Consider the following 24,299-nt stretch of genomic DNA (forward strand, 5'->3'; position numbering starts at 1 on the left):
ACAAAATAAGAGAAGATGGATGCTCTAACACAAGTAAAAGGACAAGTTACCTGGCATTTTGTTTTCTGTGCCCACAGAAAACATTTTAAACTATTTCCTACAAATCAAGGCCACACCAGACATAACGACCACTGGCCCTGACCACTCTCAGGATGTGCCTGTGCTATAACTGCAGCGCTGCCTGCAGCACAAGTAGGTGCTCATCAGCAGCGGGGGCATTGCCCTGCCGCCGGTGCAGGCCATAGCAGACACACTTGTGCAGCCCCCGCTGGGTTTGCACAGCTTGCACAGCCTCTGTCTTCACAGGCTGGCTAGCTACGTGTGCTGATGAGTGCATGTACGTGGCACGCTTCCCAAAGGCTGCAGTCATGCCTGTGATGATTGCTGTATAAATGTAGTCTTAAAGCTGAACCTACTGAAGGACTAAGTTTTGTGCAAATGAATCGGAGTTTACTGGGATCCCAGAAACCCCGTCCGTAGCAGCCTGGGTGGTGCCTTCCACTCCGCTGTAGGAGCAGCGCACTCTACTGTCCCGAGCTAACAGTGCAGAATCAAGCGAGTTTACTGCTTCCACACGTTTTCCAGGACAGCACATTTTCCGTTTCCAATGGTAACAGCAACAAACTCATCAGCTTACATTAACTTTCTGTTAATCTCAAAAGCAGTCCTTTTAAATTTTGTTAACCGGGATGAAGGTTAAAAAATGATGATTAGATGCCAGCTCTTCATTCCCCAGTGCTGACAGGACACTACCTCCACACATATGAGGTTGTTGCATAGCAAAGGTTCCCTCACTCTGCAGTCTTGCAGAGTAGACTCAGGTAAACTTGTCTGCAGCAAGTGGGATACCGCAGACCTTTCCATTTTGCCCTGGAAAGCCAGGATGAGGTGCAGCAATGCTCCATATATATCCACCCACCACCTGGCCGAAGGGGAGACCTTTCTGGATGTGCTGGGAGGAAAAGGGAGAAGGTGAGACAGACCTGCATTCCCATTTCAACAGGCATTTCAGGCTCCCACATTCTCACAGACAAGCCAGAGAAATTCCATGTCCTTGGTTCCCTTCTCCTACCTTGGTTGCTGTTCATTACAGATGTTTGGTATTCTTTTACACTGAATCACACAAGTGTGTTAAGGTTAGGTAGTCACTGTTCAGCTTTGAGGGTGTCTCTCCCAAGCTGATTCAGCCATGCTATTACATGGTGTATTGCTCTGCATCTAGGTTCTCCTGGGATTAGTCCTTCCTCCCAGGTGTTGTAGATGGGGCAGACTGCAGTTTTCAGGCCCATGACTGTCGGGAGCTGTAGGAAGCAATGGTGTGGACTGCATCCAATCCCTCCATGCTCTTAGGCTAAAGGGATCCTATAAGGAATATCTCAGAAATAGTTAATCTTCAGAAATAGGCTAGAGTTCAACTCAAATGATCACGGCATACTGCTAGGTGACCCTCCACATTGACCAGATCTCACAAGCCTTTTTTCATCAAAAGCAACCAGCCCATCCATAATGCATGAGAACCACAGTCTGAGGTTGAACCTGTTGTACCAATTCAGCCTCTGCCTCTACTAAAAGGATTAGGCAGACCAACAATAATCTGCTAACACACAAGAATACAGACCATCATCTTTCACCTAGCAATCTTCAGTTTTAAACATTGTTTTTGCTTCTTTCTGAACCTCCTTTCTGATAGTTAGGGGAGAGCATGACCTGCATAGCTGAGCTTGACTGATAGGGTGTTCATTCCCCACAGAATTTGAATAGCGTGTCTTTCACTACTGATCTGCTTTTTACCAAGGTTACCTACTGAACAGGACAGCACATAGTGCAGTCCTCAGCTCTAACAGCCAAAGATTTTCAGGTTTTAATGCTGAATTACCTCTGTTGTCCACTCAAAGGGAACACACATGGAAAAGGAACACATTCTGGCCATTTGACCCATCCCTTTCCCCTCAACGTGCCACAGCTTTCCCTTTGGAATGGCTCCCCTTGTTCCCCATGCTGCATCTCACACTAAACTTACGTGAAACACTTCTCATGCTGCTCTGTGCCCTGCTAACCCAGGATTTCATCATAGCTTCCTATCTTCCTGTGTAAGCAAGGAAAAGGCCTCGTAACACTACACTTGTTAGACAACTCCTCCTTCTGTGTTTCAGTAGGACAAATTGAATACTAGGGAAAAGCCCAGGGTGATGTTGTTCTTTGCCTTGTTCTCTGAGCAAGTTAGATTTTAGAGACTGCTGTTCAAGATAGAAGGAGGGGGGAGAAACCAACACTATTCTGTAATGTATTGAGGAAATCCTACAGTTTTTGTAAGTTTAGAGGTCAATCACCAGGTGAGAACATGCTGTTACTCATTGCCAAATTAATCCCAGCTATGGGGAAAAAACTAGAGGGGCTACCAGTGAAGGCTGCATGAAGGAAAAAGTCGGAGGGTTTTAGAAAGTAGGTTTATAGGTAGGAAACCCTGGGAAAGCAGCTGTGAATTACTTACATCTGAAACATTTCTGGCCAGAGTAAAGAGACAATGTACATAAGCAGCAACCACCTGCTAGACTTACTGGTGCAGTGCCATGACTTTTGACTAGCAAACACTTCACAAGGGCAACAGAGTGGGCAGACAGGACTGACCCAGATGCTCTGCTGAGAGTTGTAATTCTCAAGCAGAGACAACCCCTGAAGCCCAGTGAAGGTGTAAAGCCACAGTACCTCTGCATCGCAAAGCATCCAAAGCACACAAGCCCTGCTCCTTTTACAAGCTGAGACCTTGTCTGAATTTCATGTGGAAACATTACATAAAAAAAAAATTTACTACTTGCAGGACAAGGGAAGTTACTAAACACATCCTCCTCTTCAAGTTTGGGTTTATTTTCGTATAGATAGGAGTGGTTTGTACCCTTTCAACAGCCCTAAGTGAAAGAACACCACACACTACTACTTAATAATTTCAGACTGAAAACCCCAATTAGTCTTGTGATGTAAAACCAGAGAACCAAGTGACTCACATGCACGAGAGGGGAAAATGTGAGAACCTTGCTGGCCAAAATTACCTTGAAAGAATTTCAAATTACACCAAAATGCACCAGGACAGTTCATCCTTTACAGAAGAGGCAAGGAAATACTGCAGAGAATCTGCAATAAAATTGTTCCCAGTCCAGTGAAGTATTTACGTGTCAACAATGTGTGAGAAGTAATTAAGCCACATCCACAAAACACCACAAGCTGGAAATTAAGAGGGATATTATCACTAGAATCTTTTTTTCTAAAATACTTATTTGCTGTTAATCTTCTGATTTTTTTTCTGCATCCTGTCATTTCAAGTGTTCTGTGCAGAACCATATCTGCGATCTCTCCTCTTAAAGCAAAACTTCCTAGGTGATATTCAACTGTTCATACTCTCTTTTCAATTTTCTTGGCATGGTAAGTCAGGAACAAGCTTAATTCTAGCTCACCTTACCACCAGCCAAGAGCTGGTGTGATTTCTCAGGTTTTGAAACAGACATGGCATAAAACATGTCAAGTCCTTAAGTTGTTTCAGAGGCAGAGCACTAAGATATAAAAATGGAAGCAAAGCACATGCTTAATATATTCAGAAAAGCCATAATTAAGCTTTCAGAAAAAAAGAAGTCATTGTTACAACATCACAACCTGCTTTCCAAACTGCAAATGGCTACCTCCTGCTATCATGCATTGTATTTATTTATCAGGGGGGTTAGAACTAGATGATCTTAAGGTCCTTTCCAACCTTAACCATTCTATGATACTTATGTAACTTCAAAATTGCAGCTGGCAAGTGGCAGGAGCATGAGAGGTAAATGCAGCATCTTCTCAGCCTCATGCTCCAAATTTGCTGACTGCAAATGTTGCAGTTCCATCCCAAAGCTGAAAGTGACCACAGCAAGGTCACTGGGGAAGGTGTTCAGAGACTGTTCTCATGACCTACCCAGAAGGTCCCACCATCTTCAGCAAGCCCTGCATTTGTGCAAGCTCTAGGATCATCCATGCAGAAACTCACTATAAGCAGCAGAACTGCCATCAGCACTATTTTTAAAAAAACAAAAGTTCTAATGCTCATGTGGGCAATCAGAAAGTATTTCTTTGATTAGAACTTGCATTGCTATGAACAGGCAAGGATGCTTCTTACTGATGATTTACAGATGTTAGCAATGGTCCTCCCTATGACGGAGGAGTGAAGCTGCCTGGGCATTCATAGGCAGCCCTATCAGAGATTTCACATGGTATTTTTCAAGCAATCGTTTTATGTAACAAGAAGAAAGCCACAACTCCTACTATGAACAGCCCAACTACATTATCTGAAATAAGATCCATAAAGACAACCATGAGATTAAAATTATGTGTTCATTTTTATTCATTCAATTATTACTCTGTCCAATATTTTTACAACAGGATTAAAAAAATTAGATCCTGCCTGTTCAGGTAATTTAAAACCACCTCAACGGGTGAATCAACTTACAGAGGACTGAATGCTTGTGCCACATTCCCCATGCCAGGTACAGATGCTGTTTCCTAAAGAAATCTCAGTGTTTCTGTTAAGTGTTTTTTAATACAGAAACACTCTGAAATCAGTTACTGCAACATCTCCGGTACACCACCTTGTAACTAACTGCATATTTAGCTTAAATTTACATCTGAACATGGACAAACACTATCATTATTAAATCACTGTACTTCTCACAAGCTCCAATCTTAAGTACTTACATGTTTTAGTGATTTTTCTTCCCTATGAAAGACTGTTCAAAACAATCTATGAGAGTACAGAAACAGTTATAACAAGAGAACTACAGACTTCATCTGCTGTCAGTAGGCTTCCAGTTGTTTATAAACTACTTCTGTACAAAATTCTCTACAAGTGTCTCACGGAGATCTAACATTATGCTTTTCCTCAACACTAAGAATATACAAAAATAGTTCACTTTGCAACCATAATCCATTTTTAACTTATTTACCCCAAACAGGGTTTCTTTAGCAGGCCGTAACAGATGCAAATGATCCTGTGCTTCATCCATCGATGTCAAGAATCCCATGTTTTTGCACACCAGTAGCCGAATTTTCAATAACCCCGCTTTTGTTTTTCTTCTTTATCAAGAATAGCCTGCTTTAGACCCAGTGCAGCATCTTCAAACTGGGGGTTTAACTCTAACACTTTCCTGAAATCTTTCATGGCGTCATCAAAGCATCCTGTCCCAAAAAAGAAAGGAAGAATCATCTTTCTGTAACTAACATACCACAATTGAAGAATACCTCCCAATATTTTCACTGACAAAAAGTAGTAACTGTACTTACTGAACTCATTACATTTGGGTTCTCCCAAGTGGGAGTCATAGGTCTTATGAGCATGAACCAGAATGTGTTATTTTTGAACCTCAAAGGGGCTTAAGGCCCAATTCAGCCAGCTTATTCCAAAAGAAGTATCCAAAAGGCCCTTGCCAATAGCCAGGCTAGCTTACACCTAGAACACAAGCTTACTGCTTCACACCCTGTGCCCTTGGTTGGGCTCTGGCCTTCAAGGGCTCTCTCTAGTCCCTCAGCTTCTGGGTCTTGACTCTGCAATGGAGAAGCCCCAACAAAAAGCACAGGGGTGTAATTTTCTTTTGGCATATTCAAAACTCAGGCAGCAAATTCCCTAGAGTGGGCTGAGAGCCCATCACTGGCTGAGAAGGCCGTGCTCACTACAGCTAAGGCCAAGAGATACATTCTCTTCAGTTTAATGGCAACCATCAGAAATGGCCAGTATTACCCGAACGCAATTTCTTCCAAAACCGGAGCTGCATCTTTCTCCTTTTCCCTGAATAGCATAATTTCAAATGACACATCAACGCTTCTGCAAATTGCAGTATCTAACTGCATATACAGGCCAGACTTGAAGCCAAAATGTCCTGTAATTACTTGAAAACTGCGTATCTCTATCTGCACTGTCCATTTCTGGTAGGAGGTCTTTACCCCCCTTCCTGTGCCAGGCAGCTCCCTCCATCTGCAGAACGGAGCGAATTATGCTCCGGCTTCAGGTGACTCCCGGGACAAACACATCGCCCTGGGCTCTTAAGTGAGCCCTGGGAGGGCGTTGGGAGAACTCCCTGCCCTGGCGGCGGTGACCGGGGCTGGCAGTCGGGGCCAGGCTGTGCCGGGGCAAGGACCGCCGCCAGGGTCGCCCAGCCCTGCCCCAGGTAGCCCGGGAGAACGCTGGCGTGACCGGCCGAGGCCCGTACCCAGCCGGTAGAGCACCAGGCCGCGGTTGTAGTAGGGCACCTCGAAGCCGGGCTGGCACTCGATGGCGGCCGTGTAGTCCTCCATGGCGGCGGCGAACTCTACTCGTAAGTACTTGATGTGGCCCCGGTCGTTGAGGGCGGTGGCGAGGTGGTGGTCGGCGCTGCGCGGGGACAGAGAGCAGCCATTACGACAGGACGGTCCCCCCGTTCCACACACCCACAGCCTCCGTCCCGGCACGTACCCAGGCCCCGCGCCGTAGTCGATGAAGCGGCTGTACAGCTCCTCCGCTGCCGCCAGCCGCCGCGCCGCCAGCTGCGCCTGCGCCGCCGCCAGCAACTTCGTCGGGCCGCCCGCCCGCTCCCGCTCCATGGCGGCAGCTCCGCCGCGCCGCAGGACGGCGGCCGAGCGCCGGCACCGGACCGAGCACCGAGGGAGCCGCGAAGGGGGCGGGCACTGCCCTCTGATGGACGCGTTCACGAAGGAGAAGGTACCAGGACGGGAAAAAATATACAGTAGTGTTTAATATTTTCCGTGCAAAATGGGGTTTATTCTCACCTGGCCTACATTTAGGCGAGAGGTGTTACTTGCACAGAAAGGCTGTGCAGAAGAGGCACTGCGGTCTCTTCCCAGAAACATCTGGATGCACACACGATGTCAGGGTCGAGGTCGGTGGCTGATGTCCAGCTGGTCCCAGGAAACTCATTGCATGGAGCGGGGCCTGCAGCATTTCCCTAGCCGGGGCTCAAGCTCGGCCATAAAACACAACAGCACAGTTCAAAGTAAACCTGCGTGCAACACCAAAAGGACAACACAAGAAAGTCCAGAGGAGGCCACAAAGATGATCAAAGGGCTGCAGCGCCTCTCCTATGGAGACAGGCTGAGGGAGCTGCGCTTGCTGAACTGGGAGGAGAGAAGGCTCCAAGGAGACCTTAGAGCAGCTTCCAGTTCCAAAAGAGGGTCTACAATAAATCTGGAGAGGTACTTTTTACAAGGGCATGTAAGGATAGGACAAGGCAGAATGGCTTTAAACAGACAGATAGGAAATTTAGGTTAGGTATTAGGAATAAGTTCTTTCCTGGCACAGGTTGCCCAGAGAAGTAGTAAATGCACCATCCCTGGCAATGCTCAAGGCCAGGTTGGATGGGGCTTGGAGCAACTTGGTCTACTAGGAGGTGTTGCTGCCCATGCCAGCAGGGCTGGAACTAGATGAGCTTTAAGGTCCATTTCAACTCAAATCGTTGTGTGATTCCTTAAACTGCCGTGTACAACAAGGATGACAGTTCAACTCTTGAAATCTATTCATCAGACGTCAGCTGCTTGTTTCAAGCTACTTAAAGGAGTAGCTTGTTTCCAGATTCCAGTCTGAAGGTTCACAGAGGCTCCCGTTGTTGGCTGAAGACACCACCACAGCTCAAGAACCCAAACGCAGATTAACGGCACTGATTTCTAAATATCTGCAAGCCCTTTATTGCTCTCCTAGCTTTAAAAACAGCTGACTAAAGAAAACAGCACAAATATATGCCTAAACTGGCACCATCACTGTAGTAAAACAGTAGGAGAAAAAACATATACAATATTATCAGAACTACCATGGTATTACTTAAACTCAGGAATTATTTATTTTAAAAAACAGTAAATTTGAGAAAACCCAATAGTTTCCTATGGAATTATGAAAATGAAAACAGGAGTTTGCCCAGAGTAAAACATATTAAGATGAACTGACTTTCAGTTCACATGGTTTTGAAATGAGGTTCAATTTACAATTAGAACAGAATACTTTTACCTTAAACCTGTGTAAAAAAAAAAAAAAGTTAAAAATTAAAGTGTAGTAATACAGTCTTCATATAAATGGAAAGATTTTTTTCTTATGGGTTTTCTGAGGTCTATGTTTCATTTGGTTGGGTTTTTTGTTTGGTTGGTGGGGCTTTTTTTTGGTTGGTTGGGGATTTTGTGGGGTTTATTTGGTTTGGTTTGTTTCGCTTTTTAAGTTATTCTCCTATAGTGGCAATATCTGTTAGAATACAATATTTCAAAATATTAGCACATTAATCACTAACATTTTAGAGACTTTTTTTAGGATCTGAAACATATATTGAGTATAAATAGTCCTTTATCTTCTCCTATATTGTGCTGTGGCACAGAGGACAAAAGCTATGACTGCTTGCCTCTTTGGGTTTCATACAGTGCTTACATACACTGCACATCCAGAACCGCTGCTCCAGGATCGGGTCCCCTGTTGCAATACATACAGGAAGTTTCCCATCTATGCTACTGGAGGAAAAAGAAAAAAATAAATAAATAAAGCTGAAAGAATAAGAATGTAGTTTTAAAATAGCAAGACAAACTTGTGCTGTAGGTATTTGCAGGACAGCATAAACACCTGCATCATTCTTGCCCAATATTTGGTTTAAAGCAGCAAAATGACAAATGAACTCAGTCACACAAAACCTGCTAAAATGCAAAATACAGACAATAGCAGAAAAAAAATGCTGGTCATGTAACTATAAACCCACCTATCAAGCATGTCATCCAGGTCAGACTTTTTGTTACTCTTCGGACTATGTCTTGTGAATATCTCTAGAGCAAGGTCTTCATACTGTTGTCTCTGCTCTGGCCTAATTGTTTCCAAGGATTCTAGTTTAACAAAGGCTTTTGAGCAAATATCAAACGCTCTACTTGCACATGCACAGAGTGCCAAAAGAGAATAGATTTCAACTGCAGGGATAATGTCTTCATAATCTCGCAAATGAAGAGCTAAGAAATGAAAAAATCCAAGGAAATTATTAGATGTCTTCTGAGAAGTGCAGGCATTATATGAAATACTTGCTACTAATTGACAGCATTAATCTCACAAATAGGGCACAATGAACCAATGTCTTTTCATTGACATGACTGTGAAGGATGCATTAAAAATAAGTAAGGGGGGTTGAGTGGGGAATTAAATTGTCTGAGACACTTTTTTTTTTCTGTTTGAAAACATGTTATTATAAGTATTTGAAATGGATCTCCATTACTTGGAAAAAATATAGGGCACTATTTGCGTGTGTAACTCCCACAATTTTCTTTTTATGAAGCTCTACAGAGAGGTCCAATGTGAATTCAGACATGCATTATAATGTAAAGAAAGAAACACAACAGACAACAGAACATCCACAGAGACTGTCCAATTTAACCAGGTGACATTTGGCGAGTTATATTTGCATTGTCTCCAAGAAACTACTTTCCAGGTATCTTGACTGCAGCCACATTCAATTCATTAGATTTCCTTCCTTGGATATAAGGAAGAAGTTCTTTACTGTAAGGGTGGTGAGGCACTGGAATGGGTTACCCAGGGAAGTTGTGAATGCTCCATCCCTGGCAGTGTTCAAGGTCAGGCTGGACAGAGCCTTGGGTGAGATGGTTTAGTGTGAGGTGTCCCTGCCCATGGCAGGGGGGTTGGAACTAGATGATCTTAAGGTCCTTTCCAACCCTAACTATTCTATGATTCTATGGTCTTAAATTCCATGGATCAAGCAAGAACAGTTTCTTTACACAGTTAAAAATAAAGTCCTACCTGTTTTAAGTGCTGCTTGTACAGAACCTTTATAGAGCTGTCTTTGCGCTAGTATGAAAAAATGGTAAGCCTCAGCTCCTCGCCAAGCATTGTCTGCAAAGCAATTAGTTGAAGAAAGAACATCTTCTTCTAGCAAACCAGCCAGAGCTGAAGCAGTCTGAAAACAAAGCAATATCACATGTAATTTTTATATGAACCAGATACAGCAGGAAAGGGAGGTATATGAAAAGAATTTTTCTGCATTTGGTGATTACACCACTGTCTGTGTTAACTAGGGAAAATACAAAGACATGGACCTAAAGTGAGCATTGTTAGGCATTTTATAGAGTCCATAGGCAGAACATATGGTGCACATTTTAGAAGATAAATGTCATATACATGTGTACAAATATATTATGTGCACATCTGCAGACTGGTTCATAGTTTGGATTAATACTGCATTTCAACACCAGAGCTCTTAAAAATGTTTAAACTCTTTCATTTGTGCATGTGAAGATGAAAGCGTGAGCAGAAAAAATCTTCTATTTGCTTCCCCCCTATCTGGAGGCATCTCCCTGTTCAATTATAGCCAAGATAGCTTAATCTAATCACAGATCTGTCTTTCGGATTGATACTTAACCCTAAGCAGGATTAAGTATTAAGTAAGCATTAAGACAGGAAAGTGAAAGTCTTGCAGGAAAAAATAAATCTGGACTTTCTTAGTATGATTTTCACTGTTGTAGTGAAAATATTAACACATTACACTTAAGAAGAAAAATATCTATTAACACATATGATTCAAATGTTTGCAAATAATACTTTAAACATTATGTCTCTGTGGAAGACTTGCTAAAGGAAAGCTTTGTTCTTAGGAGGAAAAAAGGTTATTAAATAAAAACTGTAATAGCCTCATTAAGACAGCTTGCTTTATTCTGCCAAGGTAACACATACCAGAATTCAAGAAAAAAGAAAGAAAATACCTCTGAACTTTTTCCTTTAATTTTTCCCCTTTGTACATTTTGTATTTGCTCATGACATTGTTCTATAAGTAAGGCTGACAACACATAAAGCTTTTTAACTCGCAAAGGCTTTGTCCTTTTCTTTGACTCTTCATCTGCAATCTTAAAAACAAAACCAAGGAATTTAATGTAGATTAAAAAAATTATTAGAAGAGTCACTTCATTCTCTTGGATAACTGCATGCTTGTACAAACCTAAAAATCATGCCACAAAAAAATACCCTGCAGTTAAATATAGTAATTCAGACTGCAAACAGAACTATAAATTAAAATGTCAAAGTGAAAAATGCACATTTCTCTATATTTATTTAGCTAATAAGTATATAAAGCCAGATTCCCAGGAAATATAATGCAGTATAACCCTGTATAAGTCTATTGACAATATAAAAAAATAAACTAAAAAATAGTCATTTTAAAACACTGAAGTTTAAGAAATATGTAGCTTTCAATAAGGCCTGGTGGTTTTCCTAGAAAAAAAGAATGGCTTTTGAAAACAGCATATAAATACATATTTTTTACTTTAAATATTTGCTGTAAAAATTATATATCACTCTTACAGACTTTATGAGCCATGTACAGAAATCTCTACAGACAAACCAAATACAAGCAACATCCTTACCTTAAAAGCACACCATAGCATTTTCTAATTGAAACAACCAATTGAAGAAATACCAAAAAATAACTAAATTTATTTTTTTATAAAAATTTAAGAATAAAGGCGATAAAAACCTAACCCGGACAACATATAAAATAATGTGAAAAATGAACCCAGGCTGGTCTGCTATACTCCTTTACTAGGCAATCGTTGATCTTGACAACAGGATGTTTTCCAAGGTGCAGTTCATCTCATTCGGAAGTGAAAGTCTCCAAATAAATCAGTCAGATGGTTTGTGTTCTGAAAGTTTCCTCTCCACTGGCTACAAAGGACATCTAGGGTAACTATTTCAGATAAAGACACCTGAACTTCAGAGTTGGATTCATCTTTGCAGTATCCTGTATGACACCTGCTTATTGCCTGTATATTGTTAACACTAAAATAACCCCAAGAAAACCAAAGTAAAAAAAAAAATAAAAACAAGAAAAAAAAAAAGCATGGAAAAATAAGAGCTAGTCCAAAACCCCAGTTATTTGACATAAAAAGAAAACCTGTAATACCTTGAACATGAGCTTAGCAGCTTCAAAGAAATAATTTGCTTTTCGATAGAGTTCTATAGCATCAAAGATTTTATTCTTTTCCAGTAAATGACTTGCGTATATGGCTAACAAGGATCCAATCTCTTTCATGTTGTGATTTTTAGCCAGCTCCACAGCTTTATCCCACTAGAAATGAAAGCAGAGAATTACCATTTTCAAATACAGAAAGCAGACCTCATTTTTCTCAGAACAAGCTGGTTATCCATGAATAGTTTGCAACATTTATGTGCAATATTTCATCACCATTTAGAACCAGGCTACTATAAAATTAAAGTAAAAAGCAAGAGAAAACAAAAGCTAACATCATTGCCAATCATGGGGCAGTGGCCTGTAAAACAAATGCTGGACCTCTGTCCAAAACCACATACAAGGCAGTTGCTTCTGGTTTGAGAAAAGCTTTGCAAAAATTACTTCATTGCTGCTCACATTGATTTCAATGCTTCTGAAATTACTAAAACTCAGACTCTCAAAAGCATGTCTAAAAGAAGATTTCAGCCCATAAACTTAAGGCACAAACAGTAACACTTTATTTATCCTTCTATACACATTTTGTCTGTGAATTTTCCTGATCTTCAACAGCTTGGCTACTGTGTTTGCCCCAGATCAAAAGTTTGGCAGAACTCAGAGACTTTATAGAATCTCATAACCTAGTAGCCCTTAAGATCCATAAACTAGGAAGGTGTTCACATAGAGCCAGCACTAGCCAGTCGTGCCATTCCCATGCATCAAGTTCCTCACAGCCATCCTCAGTTTCATTCTTATTTGTGTTGACACAAACATTTGCACAGTTAGGTCATACTTGGGGACCAGGGGTAGCTGTAAACACACAGATCATTTTTTCAGATTAGGTTTTTTCCAGCTACATCCTAATGCAGCCACAAATACATTTGCATTTGTACCAGAAAGGAGGGGGACGTAGAAAATGAGCAGCCAGAAGCTCTCCAGTCTTCCTTCCATTCCATCAGGAGGCAGTATAGCCTGGCTCTACCAATGCCACGAGTGTCTGTATGCTGAGCACACTTACCACACACACAGACAGAAGTAGGACTGCTGAATTTAGCTTTGGCCCTCCAGGGGTCTAATCCTGATTTCAGGTAACTTTCTGAAGCATGAAGAATGAATTTTCCAGAAATCATGACAAATCATCAGACACTTAACACAGACTTGTATTTAGCTGGGCATTAGAATAGAAATCTGGATTGGCAAAGCAGATTATCTACTGCTGGTTTACCTGGTTGAGATGTACACAGGTATCTACCGCATCCTTTGGTCGATTACATTTCAGAAAGGCTGACACAGCTTGTTCACACATCCCCACTCTTACAAACATATAAGCTATATCCTGCAAAACACATCAGCACCATGTTAATAAACTCACTTCCAGATTTTTAGTACATTGCACAGCAACTGCAATATTATTATATTCTTGTTTAGTTTAATTTCAAGAAGTTGGGGGAAAGAGGTTGTTTGCCTCATGGATTCTGGAAAGACAACATGCACTGCTGTAAATCTTTAGAACAGTGTGCTACTTTCACACACGGCTTCTGAATTAAAAAATAAAAGCCATTTAAATATTTTTCTGTCAAATCATACCAGAAGGACTCTGTTCTTACACAGAAGAGGCTAAAAAGAAAGTGCTGTCTTGCTTTGTTCAGACAACTGAAAATGGCATTAAATAAGCATGTTTTGCATTTTTCAAGCATTTTGGGTTAATTAATCATATCAGTTTTAAATTGGCTATTGCTTAGTAGGTCATTTTAGGCTGTACCACCCATTTTCCTCCTTTCACAGGAGAGAATCTTCAGTTTTCATTGAACATTAGCATTCCCACCAGAGGTACCATGTAAGAAGTTAAAGGGATAAACAACCAGAAAGAATTCAAGGAAAAAAAAACCCCTCGGCTACACTCAAAATGAAAACTGAAGTGTCCAGACATGAAGAGTGGCTTCTCAGTGTAGTATAGGTATTTCAGAGGGAAATGTCACTATCTGGGGAGGAGTGCAATAAATTATGACTTAGCCAGGTAGCCATAAAGTATGATGAATAATCAGGTCTTTCTGGGGAACCTAAACCATACAGGAAAGGAAGAATGATGGAGGAATATTAGAGATCAATACAAAGTAACACCATTATGCTTAAGCGAGTAGGTCGCATACTCCATTCCTTCTCTCTTTCTTACTTAACACTTCCAAGATGGGAAATTTTAAATAAATGGTTGAGCATAAGACAATGAAAAATGCTTTTTGCTTACAGGGAGCAATTTATTATTCTCTGGAAGTGAGTTAGCTAGATTCTCCAGTCCTTGGTAGTCCTCTAGCATGTAGTAACATTCAGCTAAACGTTCCTGGTTTCGCCCTTGTACATAATACTGTACAGCATTTAACCTAATAAGGAAAAAAAGAAAAAAAAAGTGTACTGGCTTCTGGTATATAAACACAAGTGAAGCTTCTCATTGTAAGCCTTTTGCATTTGTGGATTTAAAATGACATTATTTTAAATAGATAACTTTGCTTGAGAGAGCTTTTGTAGCTAGAAATTCATTGTTTTTCTAAAATGCACTAAAATGTTTAACTTTCAGACATCATTAAGTAGTAGCAAGACTGTTTCTGCAACTAGCATAAGGTTAGGAATTAAAACTGCATTCCCACATCTCCACAAGTCATGGCTGATAATGGACAACAGCTTAGAACTAAACTTTCAGAAAAGAGCTTTACTGTTGTGCCTCTACATTTTAAAACACAAGCACCAAGATCTCCAAGGCCAGTCTCCAAAGTTACCTAAACCATCCAAAAAAATATTCAACTTGCAAAATCTAATCACAAGTTTTAAACTTCTTTGGGACCCAAGTTCTTTGTGATAATATACTTGGGCTAGTTGCAATAAATAATGGAGCTGTGGAGACAGAGTGTTCTGGATGTGAAAACTTTACATGGGATTAGAAGGCAACAAGAGAAATTCATGAAAAAAAATTCCCTGCAAGTTCTTAACTATGAAGACATCACTTCTGGCTCAGTAAGTACTTGACTGCAAAACTTTCTGGAGGAATACCATTACATGTGTGTGCTGCTTAAAAGTCTTCCTTGGGCACCCAGTTTGCATAGTAACAGCAGACAGCAAGGCCAGAGAGAGCTCTGGACCTTTTCAAATATTTGTGAGTTTAAGCATTCTAGAAATCTTGTGGTTAGTTTTGAAATTCACTGATGTTTAATAATTCTCTCTCCTCCCCTCCTTTGAAGCAGACAATCTTCTGTCAAAACTTGGATTTTTATCTATCACCTTCATTCTTTAGATGATCAACAGCTTTCTGTTTAAAGGTACATGCATTGATGGAACCATAAAGGTCTGAGCTAAATCTCATCATTCCAAAATTATTGCATCCTGACTTCCCTGACATCTGTCCCTCCTCGTAAATTAAGTCTTGTCATCAGTCGTATAATTTCCTTTGTAATTTCCTTCTTACCAGTTCCTCTACAGAACATACCACTTCTGACGGTCTGCAAAGTAATCTCCAATCGCATTGTATGCTTGTTCAAGAAGGGCATCATCTGAATCACCTGAGCCAGTTTTCAATAGCTGCAATACTCGGAACCAATCTCCCAGTTTTATCCGCAGTCCAATGGCAAGATCTCTAGTATAAACAAAACATAGCAGGAAAAAGTCAAAGACAATAATATTACTAACAAAAACCTTGAGAAAAGCATCCAAAGTATTTTCATGTTCATAACCTACACTACAGGTGTAACAGTGATCCCAGATACCTTCTTTACAATTGAAACATTATTCTGTAAAAGCAAATACTCGGAGAGCTCATAGGTTATATCATACATGCACTTCCCTATTAGCCATACTTCTGTGTGAGAAGTTAAACGCAGCTGGTGAGACAGCTGGGACTGATGTTACTTCAAGTTTCCTCTTATTCTGTATACTATTCCTTAACTTTCACTTCTGACTTATTCTATGATTCTATGACTGCTACAATAGATGTCAGCAGCTGCAAAAGGATAAAAGCCGAAGGGAGATGAGGGGAAGGGCTAAGGAGCAAGGAATATGAATAACAGAGGCTAAAGCTGAGATGTAATAAAATGGATTTCAGAGACTTCTCTTTCAGATTCGTGATGACTTCAGATGAAGAAAAAAGGACTCAGAAGTAGTCTTTCCTTTTTATTATTCATGCATACATATGGCCCACCATGTGTCTGCCTGGCGCATTTTTTCTACCATATAGAATAAATCTCTGTTACTTCACACAGAAGTAATTCTGCAGGCGCATAGAACATAAATAGCAGAGATCTATACACTTCTTTTAAAAATGCCCTAACTCAAAAGTGAGTTAAGGAAGGCAACAGCAAGTCAGTGCAGTCTGCATCTATCAAAAAAAATTTTATTTGAAAAATAATTTCAGCCTGATTTATGGTAGATCCTTATTAAGATTTTTCTAGTGGTAAATACATGGCAGTCAGGTGAAGTTCCCGACGACTGGAAAAAGGGAAATATATGTAACTTCCATTTTCAAGAAGGGGAAAAAGGATAACCGGGGGAATTACAGACCAGCCAGTCTCAGCTCTGTGCCTGGCAAAATCTTGGAGCAGGTTCTCTTGGAAGGCATGCTAAACCACATGAAAAACAACAAGGGGCTTGGTGACAGCCAGCATGGCTTCACTAAGGGGGAACCCTGCCTGACCAATTTGGTGGCATTCTGTGATGGGGCTACAGAACTGATGTACAGGGGTAGAGCAGTTGATGTCATCTACCTGGACTTGTACAAAGTATTCAACACTGTCCAACACAACATCCTTGTCTCTAAATTGGAGAGACATCGATTTGATGGATGGACCACTCAATGGATAAAGAACTGTCTGGATGGCCGCACACAAAGAATTGTTGTCAATGGCTCAATGTCCGGCTGGAGACCAGTAACGAGTGGCATTCCTCAGGGATTGGTGTTGGGACCAGTCTTGCTCAACATCTTTGTCGGTGACATGGACAGTGGGATTGAGCGCACCCTCAGAAAGTTTGCTGATGATACCAAGCTGTGTGGTTCAGTTGATACCCTGGAGGGAAGGAATGCCATCCAGAGGGACCCTGACACACTTGTGAGGTGGGCTGATGCCAACCTTATGAAGTTTAACCATGCCAAGTGCAAGGTCCTACACCTGGGTCAGAGCAATCCCAGGCACAGCTACAGGTTGGGCAGAGAAGAGATTCAGAGCAGCCCTGTGGAGAAGCACTTGGGGGTGTTGGTCGATGAGAAAATGAACATGAGCCAGCTTCAGTGGGCACTTGCAGCCCAGAAAGCCAACTGTATTCCGGGCTGCATCAAAAGGAGCGTGACCAGCAGGTTGAAGGAGGTGATCCTGCCCCTCTACTCTGCTCTTGTGAGACCTCACCTGGAGTATTGTGTGCAGTTCTGGTGTCCTCAACATAAAAAGGACATGCAACTGTTGGAACAAGTCCAGAGAAGGGCCACGAGGATGATCAGGGGACTGGAGCACCTCCCATATGAAGATAGGCTGAGAAAGTTGGGGCTGTTCAGCCTGGAGAAGGCTGCATGGTGACCTCATAGCAGCCTTCCAGTATCTGAAGGGAGCTTATAGGGATGCTGGAGAGGGACTCTTCGTTAGGGACTGTAGTGATAGGACAAGGGGTAACAGGTTCGAACTTAAACAGGGGAAGTTTAGATTGGATATAAGGAGGAAATTCTTTACTGTGAGGGTGGTGAGGCACTGGAATGGGTTGTCCAGGGAAATTGAGAATGCTCTGTCCCTGGCTGTGTTCAAGGCCAGGTTGGACAAAGCCTTGGGTGAGATGGTTTAATGTGAGGTGTCCCTGGCCATGGCAGGGGGGGTTGGAACTATATGATCTTAAGGTCCTTTCCAACCCTAACTATTCTATGATTCTGTGATTCTTTATATGACCTACAGGCTATGTCATGCAACTGCTGCTTATTATGCCTCATTAGCCTTTTTCAGTAAAGACAGTGCTCTAGCTAATTACTTAGTGTTAATTTACATTTCCCAGTAATATTGTAATTTTGCTTTGTTTGTTTTCATTCCTGAACAAAAATTCTATTGATTGATCCACAGTTTCATCCAGAGTCTTTTCACTCTCTCCAGAGATTACAGTTCATTAAGAACTCTGTTATTTGTATATGTAAATGGAAAGAATGTGTATTTGGCTACTAGCTAAGAGCAACACTACATAAATTAAATGCTAGTTGAGACTGTTTTTGAATCGCAGTTGAAATACCAACAAAACACTTGCAAAAAACATGTATGAAACTCAACGCTACCTGGAGCGCTAAGGTTTTGCAATCAGTTTGGCATGCACTGATTTCCATATAGAATTGGTTATCTATGGATACAACAAAATTTTTTCCATCTGATCCTTCTGTCTTTCCTGAAACTGGCAGAGCCTTCAGTGCTAAAACAGCCATTCCTTATTAAGGAACGCTTTTTTGACCCACTCAGGCTTTTTTTTCTCTATTTGCTGCTGAGGTGACTACATGCAATTACCTTCTGTCCATATCCAGATACATTCTTTCAGCTTCTTCAAATCTGCTAAAATAGGCTGCCACTTCTGCTTGCTTCATTGACTCACTCTGCAGGTTCCCTAGATGCTTCACAAATTTAATACCTTGATAATCTCTGCAGCGTACAAAAGCTTGTTCAGCAGTCTGCAGATCCAGCTTCTGAAGAGCAGCTTCAGCCAGGAGACGCCTGTGTGAAACGTAAACAAAATAGACTGAAAAACAGCAATAAAGTAAATTAAAGCAGGATCCATTTAACTCATAATTATTTAAAGTAGATATGCAAGTTACTGCAGTGGTATTGTTTACTAACTAATCTTTAATTCAGTTGTACGTTTGTTCCCAGTACATTCTGTGGTCTATCATGTACTTGCTCAGGGAAAGATGTTCAAATAATTGCTAATATTCTTTTGTTCAGGTGTTCACATGACACTGGCTTGGGAGACACAGAGCAGGGTTGAGTATTGCAGTTGTCTTATGTGAAATGGGTTGCTGGTCTCAATGCAGTTCCATTTAGATATTTCTACCTATGCACATGTCATAACTTTAAGCCTTGATGGCAGCCTCAGTCTGAAGGCCTCCAACTAAATTGGCCATGAAGAAAAAGTTGTATTTCTAATCCACCTGAATGTTCCTTGTCCAGTTAGGACAGCAGTCTGGATGAGCAGGGTGGTTTGGGAAACCTTGGACTGGTATTGCCCCATTGGTTACTTCTACAAATAGAGAATTTCCACCTTCAGGCCAACCAATGTCCATTAGGTGCTTGAATGAGCTCTAGAATTTTCTGCAAAAATAAGGCTAAGTAAATGTTGTGAAACAAAGTCAGTGCAGCAGGCACCAACAAAACCAAGTAATATTTTCTGTATTCAGTGCCTTAAGCCATGCTTATGCAGAATCAACTCAGTATTTTTTAATCAATCTGAAATTAGTATCATTTCAACTCAATTGCACTAAGGACACTGTCCCATTTTGAGCTAGAATATATTTACTTTATATCCAGCAGTTCCAATCCATTTCTTGTATATAAATATGTGACATACATTTCCTTGCATAATGAAAATTAAGTTCATGGTAATTTTGGAGTAAGATGAACAGCATTTAATATATATTTTGTTACTTTAGAATATAAGACTTTTACTGAGACAGACTTTCAAAACTCATAGTCATTTTATATTAAATAAATACATGGTACTAGCAAAAGGCATTGAACAACTTTAAAATTCAAAAAAAATCTTCAGCTAGTTCAAGACATTAGTAAAAATGAAGACTCACAAAAACACTACACACTCAAACTAATAAAATTGCAGTACTATTACAGAAACTTTCAACATGCAGCTGTCAAATCCTTTTCCTCAAAACGTACGTTCTGGAGACAAAAGCAGAACTGGATAGGAAGGAATGCTTTCTGGGGCAAACTTTTAAAGCAAGTTGTCTTGGCCAGTCTTTCAGCAATTCCAAACTCCCCTCTGAACTGTCAGAATTAACAGAGAACTTGCAACCTGCCGTGATGCAAATCAAACATCCAATGCTATGTGTTCCCTTTTCTGGGTTTTAAGGTTTTTGTCATCAATGTTCAATATAAAATATATATATAAATAAATAGCCTTTCAACTTATAACCAATTTGAATTTTGATTTAACCAACTTAGTTTTCTGCCAGCTTTTTCATGTCCTTTAGATTCACCCCTACAAGCAGGGAGCACTGCATTTCAGGGTTCATACAGTACAGAGCAAAAAGATGTCCTGAGCTTGTATCCTATACCCACTATCATGACACACACCACATGGCTTCTATTCTAGGTAATAAAACAACTGTTCCAATTTAGTAACAGCCCCCTTCTTTGGGTTCAAGAACTAGGAGCCCTGGGAAGCACTAGCCCCAAGTTTTTTTTTTGAGATGGCTGCTGAGAAGTCTTGGAACATTTGATCAGCATCTCATGAAACATGAATTCTCAAATGCTCAGGTACAAAAACCTCCTTTTCTTGCATTCTTGGAAATCATAATGCCACACAGCATTGCCCAAACACACTAGCTGTGAAAGAGGTGGGGAGCCAGGCTGGCAGGGGACTGCAAGGCTCTCTTTGAGTGTTCCCATAATGCTGTAATATTCCTTGGGAGGCAATTCAGCCCACTGAAGAGATGTTCTCAGAATAGCAGTCCTTCAAACTGCAGCAGAGCACTGTTACCTTTTGGGGGCTTTATTATCCTTTTTCTTAAATGATATGTTTAAAGTGGGTACTGCTTTGGCTGATTCTAATTGGAGGTTTTTTACTTTAATAGTAGATCTGTCTGAACAGGAAAGGAATACAAAAGAACACAAATTTAAACAAAGTTGGCTTATAAAGAGATTTTACCAAAGTCTGGGATGTGGGTTATCTTCTATGAATTGGGAAGATTCCTCAATGCCAACTTTTTCAATCAATGCTCGACTGTCTCGTAATGACCGAATCTCAAAATTGATGATGTAATCTTTGTTAGGATGTTCAGGATTCTAACATAATGGATAAAGAAACATAATTTTATTCCATGTCACCTTTATTTTCACCCTTCTTAGATATCTACTGTTCAAATCATCAAGACAGACTTTTCCCTGCAAAATACAAATTAATTATACTTACCTTTAATATTTCATCGAGAAGAACAGATTTGATTTCTAAGTCTTCAAAGTTGCAAATATATCCAGAAGTCTGTATAGGTTCCTTAAAGTTAAATAAGTTACAAAGGAATGAACTTGTATTCTGTCTGATTAAATCCTAACCAAATCCATTGTGTATAACATGAGAGACTTTCTTAGTCCCCTAACTAGGATTTAATTGCATTTCCAACAGGAAACAAATACTAAATCAGTAACATTATTGACAATTCCATATACACAGACATAATTTAAAATATCTTCTATAACTAAATTATGACAAAGAGGTAAAGGAACACTTGCCACACTTGCCAATATTTAGATTCAGCTGAACTGTGTTTGACAAGTATCTGCACTGAAATTGTGTTTACATTTTCCAAAACATACAAAAAATATCCTCCTGAAAAATCTCTCATACATTTAAGAAAAATATGACAGCATTTTTATCTTTCCAAGACCAATAGTTCATTTTACTCACTTGTTCCTAAACAGCAGTCCCATGTGAGCGCTAACAAGATTTTGAGATTACCAGAAGCAAGTTTGACTATATAAACACTTGCCCAATTAAATTGTAAGCACAAGAATAATACTATTCAACACAGAGCCATTCAATTACAAAAGAGTTTGCAAAATGAGTCGTTTACATATGTTAATATTTACCTCTGGATCCAAGTTTCTGAAAACATACATTCTTGTTTTCTCCATCATTGCAAACAGATCTGGGTTATCTTTGGCCCATTTCATATCCCAGACATCTTTGCGTTCCAGTTTCAGCTGCTCACCTACCATTTGCTGTCCTGTACTGGTTAGCACCCGTGTATCCAACTCAAAGAAAGTCAAAACACCTGAAAGGTCTATGACAGCAACACGACTGCAAAAAAACAAAAGAAGGAAAAAAAAAATAAGGCAGTCAAATAATACTACTGAAGGTTGTAAATATGAAATAGTTCCCTAAACTGGCACACTCAGGACAAATTTCCCCTCTAATCTAATACCAGTATTATTCCACCGCTTCAGTGAGATGCATGTGGTTTTCATTTATCTGCACAGCAGAGAGAGACCAGAGACCTGGAAAGAAGCTTTTCATCTCTTCATGCAGAATCTGGCCCTGCAAAAGTTCTGAAATATGCCCATTTTTCATCCAACATTTTGAAGATCCTTAGTAGTTCAGATACCATGTTGGGTAAATTGCAAGTTTTGCTCCTCACCAAACTTTTCTTGAGAGAGCCTAAAATTACCAACTGGACAGAACTGTTGCTCATTATTACTAGGAAGCAACAAAGCAGATTCTTAAAATAAAAAGTCTGGAAATGTAAAGTGTTAGTTTCAAAAACAAGATTTCTTCTATTTCTACATATATTCTTTAGGATTTTTTCCACACAATGTGAAGTATAACCCCATTAATCTTTGAAGTAATTTAAAATATGGGAAAATATAATTTCTGAGGGGTTACATTGGAAAATTTCCAATTAAATAGGTCTTCAGTGAATCATAGTAGTCTGTATTTACTACAGTGCCATTTTAAATGCATTTATTGAAAGTTATTTAGACAGTCTTAATCCCTGTTAAAATTTCAAAAGCAATTTAGAAAGTGAACTTCAAAATACTTATGGACCTGAGCCTTTTTCACCAGAACAAAGTCATTTAGGAAGGCAACTTGGGTTCAAAGCAAAATCAGTGCAGCTCTGACTAGATCACGTTTGACGTGGTTTAGCAGTGGTCTTGACAGTCCTGGGGTAATGGCTGGACTTGATTTAAAGGTCTTTTCCAACCTATGATTCTACTCTGCCTTTTAAGTGAAGCTGTCTATTTTTGGCCTATACCTAAACAAGTAAGTGATCTACTGCATTATGAATTTTATTGGAATTTATAAAGTTATTTTGAAGTGATTAAAGTTGTCTTATAAGTTCTCTTTAGTCAGCATATTTTTGTCTTTTTTGCCAAGATTCTTGCACTCTCTCTTGCGAAAAAAAATAGCTGTTAAGTAGAAAGCATCTTCAGTACTGGCACTGCTGAAGCTTCGGAGAAAGAGTCTTGCCAGAAGCATTGCCACCAGCTACAACTTGTAACAGTGGAAAATTAACATGGGATAAACAAAGTTTCCAGGCATCAGACAGACACAGAAATAGAAAGACGCCTTAGAGATGTAAAATTTCAAGTTATGACATATTTTCATCAATTCATGTCATGATCACATGAAGCTTATGTTTGGTTCATCTAGTAGCACACAGATATTTCCATGTATGTTTCCTGAATCTTCACACATAATGTAAAAAGTTCAAAACCTAAGACAGCTTTACTAATGCAGTCTCTCTGAGCAATCTGATGACTGGCCAAGTGTAATTAATTGGTAATAAATAAATGTTTAAGCAACCATTAATAACAACTACAAATAAGAATTAGTTTATATTAAAGCTAAATTACTACATAGCTATTATAGAATCACAGAACTCATGTTGTATAGGTTTATTTTAAAATTGGATACCTGCATTAGAAGCAGATCTGTAACTTACCTGGAGTTACAGTTCAAAGACAGCTGATATGCATGATAGTTCAGGGTAAACTTCTGTACTATTCCAACATTGGGAAGACTGTATCTCTGAAGAGTGCCAGACTCTCTTCCCTAGCAAAAAGCAGTGCTTGGTTATTGAGAGAATTTTTCCATTAATAAACCCTTTAAAAATGTTTTATTTATATGCTGTCCTAGACAAAAGAATTTTTGCATAAGTGGCAGAGCAGAAATGGAAATGGAGAATGTCATCACCTTGAAAGATCCAAATTCTGCTATTTAGAATCACAAATGGCTTGGTTTGGAAGGGATCTTAAAGCTCATCTAATTTTAACCCTGCTGCCATGGGCAGGGACACCTTCCACTAGATCAGGATGCTCCAAGCCCTGTCCAGTCTGGCCTTGAACCCTGCCAGGGATGGGACAGCCACAGCTTCTCAGGGCAACATCTTCCAGTGCCTCACCACCCTCACAGGAAAGAACTTCTTCCTAATATCTAGTCTAAATCTACCCTCTATGATTTTAAAACCACTCCCCCTTGTCCTATCCCTACATGCCCTAAGGCTAACAAGCCCCTTTCCAGGCTTCTTGTAGACTCTCTTTAGGCACTGGAAGCTGCTCTAAAGTCTCCCCAGAGTCTTCTCTTCTCCTGGGTGAACAAGCC

The 24,299-nt window shown here is 40.2% G+C and overlaps 2 protein-coding genes across 5 annotated transcripts in view; both read right to left on the minus strand.

Moving 5' to 3' along the window:
* Nucleotides 1-4,337: 4,337 nt before the first annotated feature.
* TTC32 (tetratricopeptide repeat domain 32) lies at nt 4,338-6,673 on the minus strand. 2 transcript variants are annotated; one of them, XM_062606401.1, is made up of 3 exons: nt 6,467-6,673; nt 6,225-6,385; nt 4,338-5,196 (listed from the first exon to the last, which is right to left on the minus strand). In XM_062606401.1, exons 1-3 carry the CDS (start codon nt 6,592-6,594, stop codon nt 5,069-5,071), a joined length of 417 nt encoding a protein of 138 aa, XP_062462385.1. In that variant the 5' UTR covers nt 6,595-6,673; the 3' UTR covers nt 4,338-5,068. The 2 variants fall into 2 exon arrangements, with proteins under 2 accessions (XP_062462385.1, XP_062462384.1); XM_062606400.1 differs by having other exon boundaries at nt 6,225-6,673.
* Nucleotides 6,674-7,665: 992 nt separating this feature from the next.
* Nucleotides 7,666-24,299, minus strand: part of WDR35 (WD repeat domain 35) — a 47,652-nt gene continuing 31,018 nt past the window's right edge. For 2 of the 3 annotated variants that reach the window (XM_062606372.1, XM_062606370.1), the window contains 13 exons: nt 23,641-23,750; nt 21,788-21,998; nt 21,114-21,194; nt 20,850-20,986; nt 18,482-18,685; nt 15,451-15,597; nt 14,221-14,353; nt 13,201-13,311; nt 11,931-12,095; nt 10,738-10,878; nt 9,779-9,935; nt 8,739-8,979; nt 7,666-8,496 (listed from right to left, as the gene is read on the minus strand). In XM_062606372.1, the coding sequence (XP_062462356.1) occupies nt 8,346-8,496; nt 8,739-8,979; nt 9,779-9,935; nt 10,738-10,878; nt 11,931-12,095; nt 13,201-13,311; nt 14,221-14,353; nt 15,451-15,597; nt 18,482-18,685; nt 20,850-20,986; nt 21,114-21,194; nt 21,788-21,998; nt 23,641-23,750 (1,989 nt within the window). In that variant the 3' untranslated portion in view covers nt 7,666-8,345. The remainder of the gene's footprint in view (nt 8,497-8,738; nt 8,980-9,778; nt 9,936-10,737; nt 10,879-11,930; nt 12,096-13,200; nt 13,312-14,220; nt 14,354-15,450; nt 15,598-18,481; nt 18,686-20,849; nt 20,987-21,113; nt 21,195-21,787; nt 21,999-23,640; nt 23,751-24,299) is intronic. The other variant, XM_062606371.1, reaches the window with a different exon arrangement.

Source organism: Pezoporus occidentalis, unplaced genomic scaffold (genome assembly GCF_034315485.1).
Source record: "Pezoporus occidentalis ecotype Australia unplaced genomic scaffold, CSIRO_AGI_Poc_V1 ctg96, whole genome shotgun sequence".
Classification (NCBI taxonomy): domain Eukaryota; kingdom Metazoa; phylum Chordata; class Aves; order Psittaciformes; family Psittacidae; genus Pezoporus; species Pezoporus occidentalis.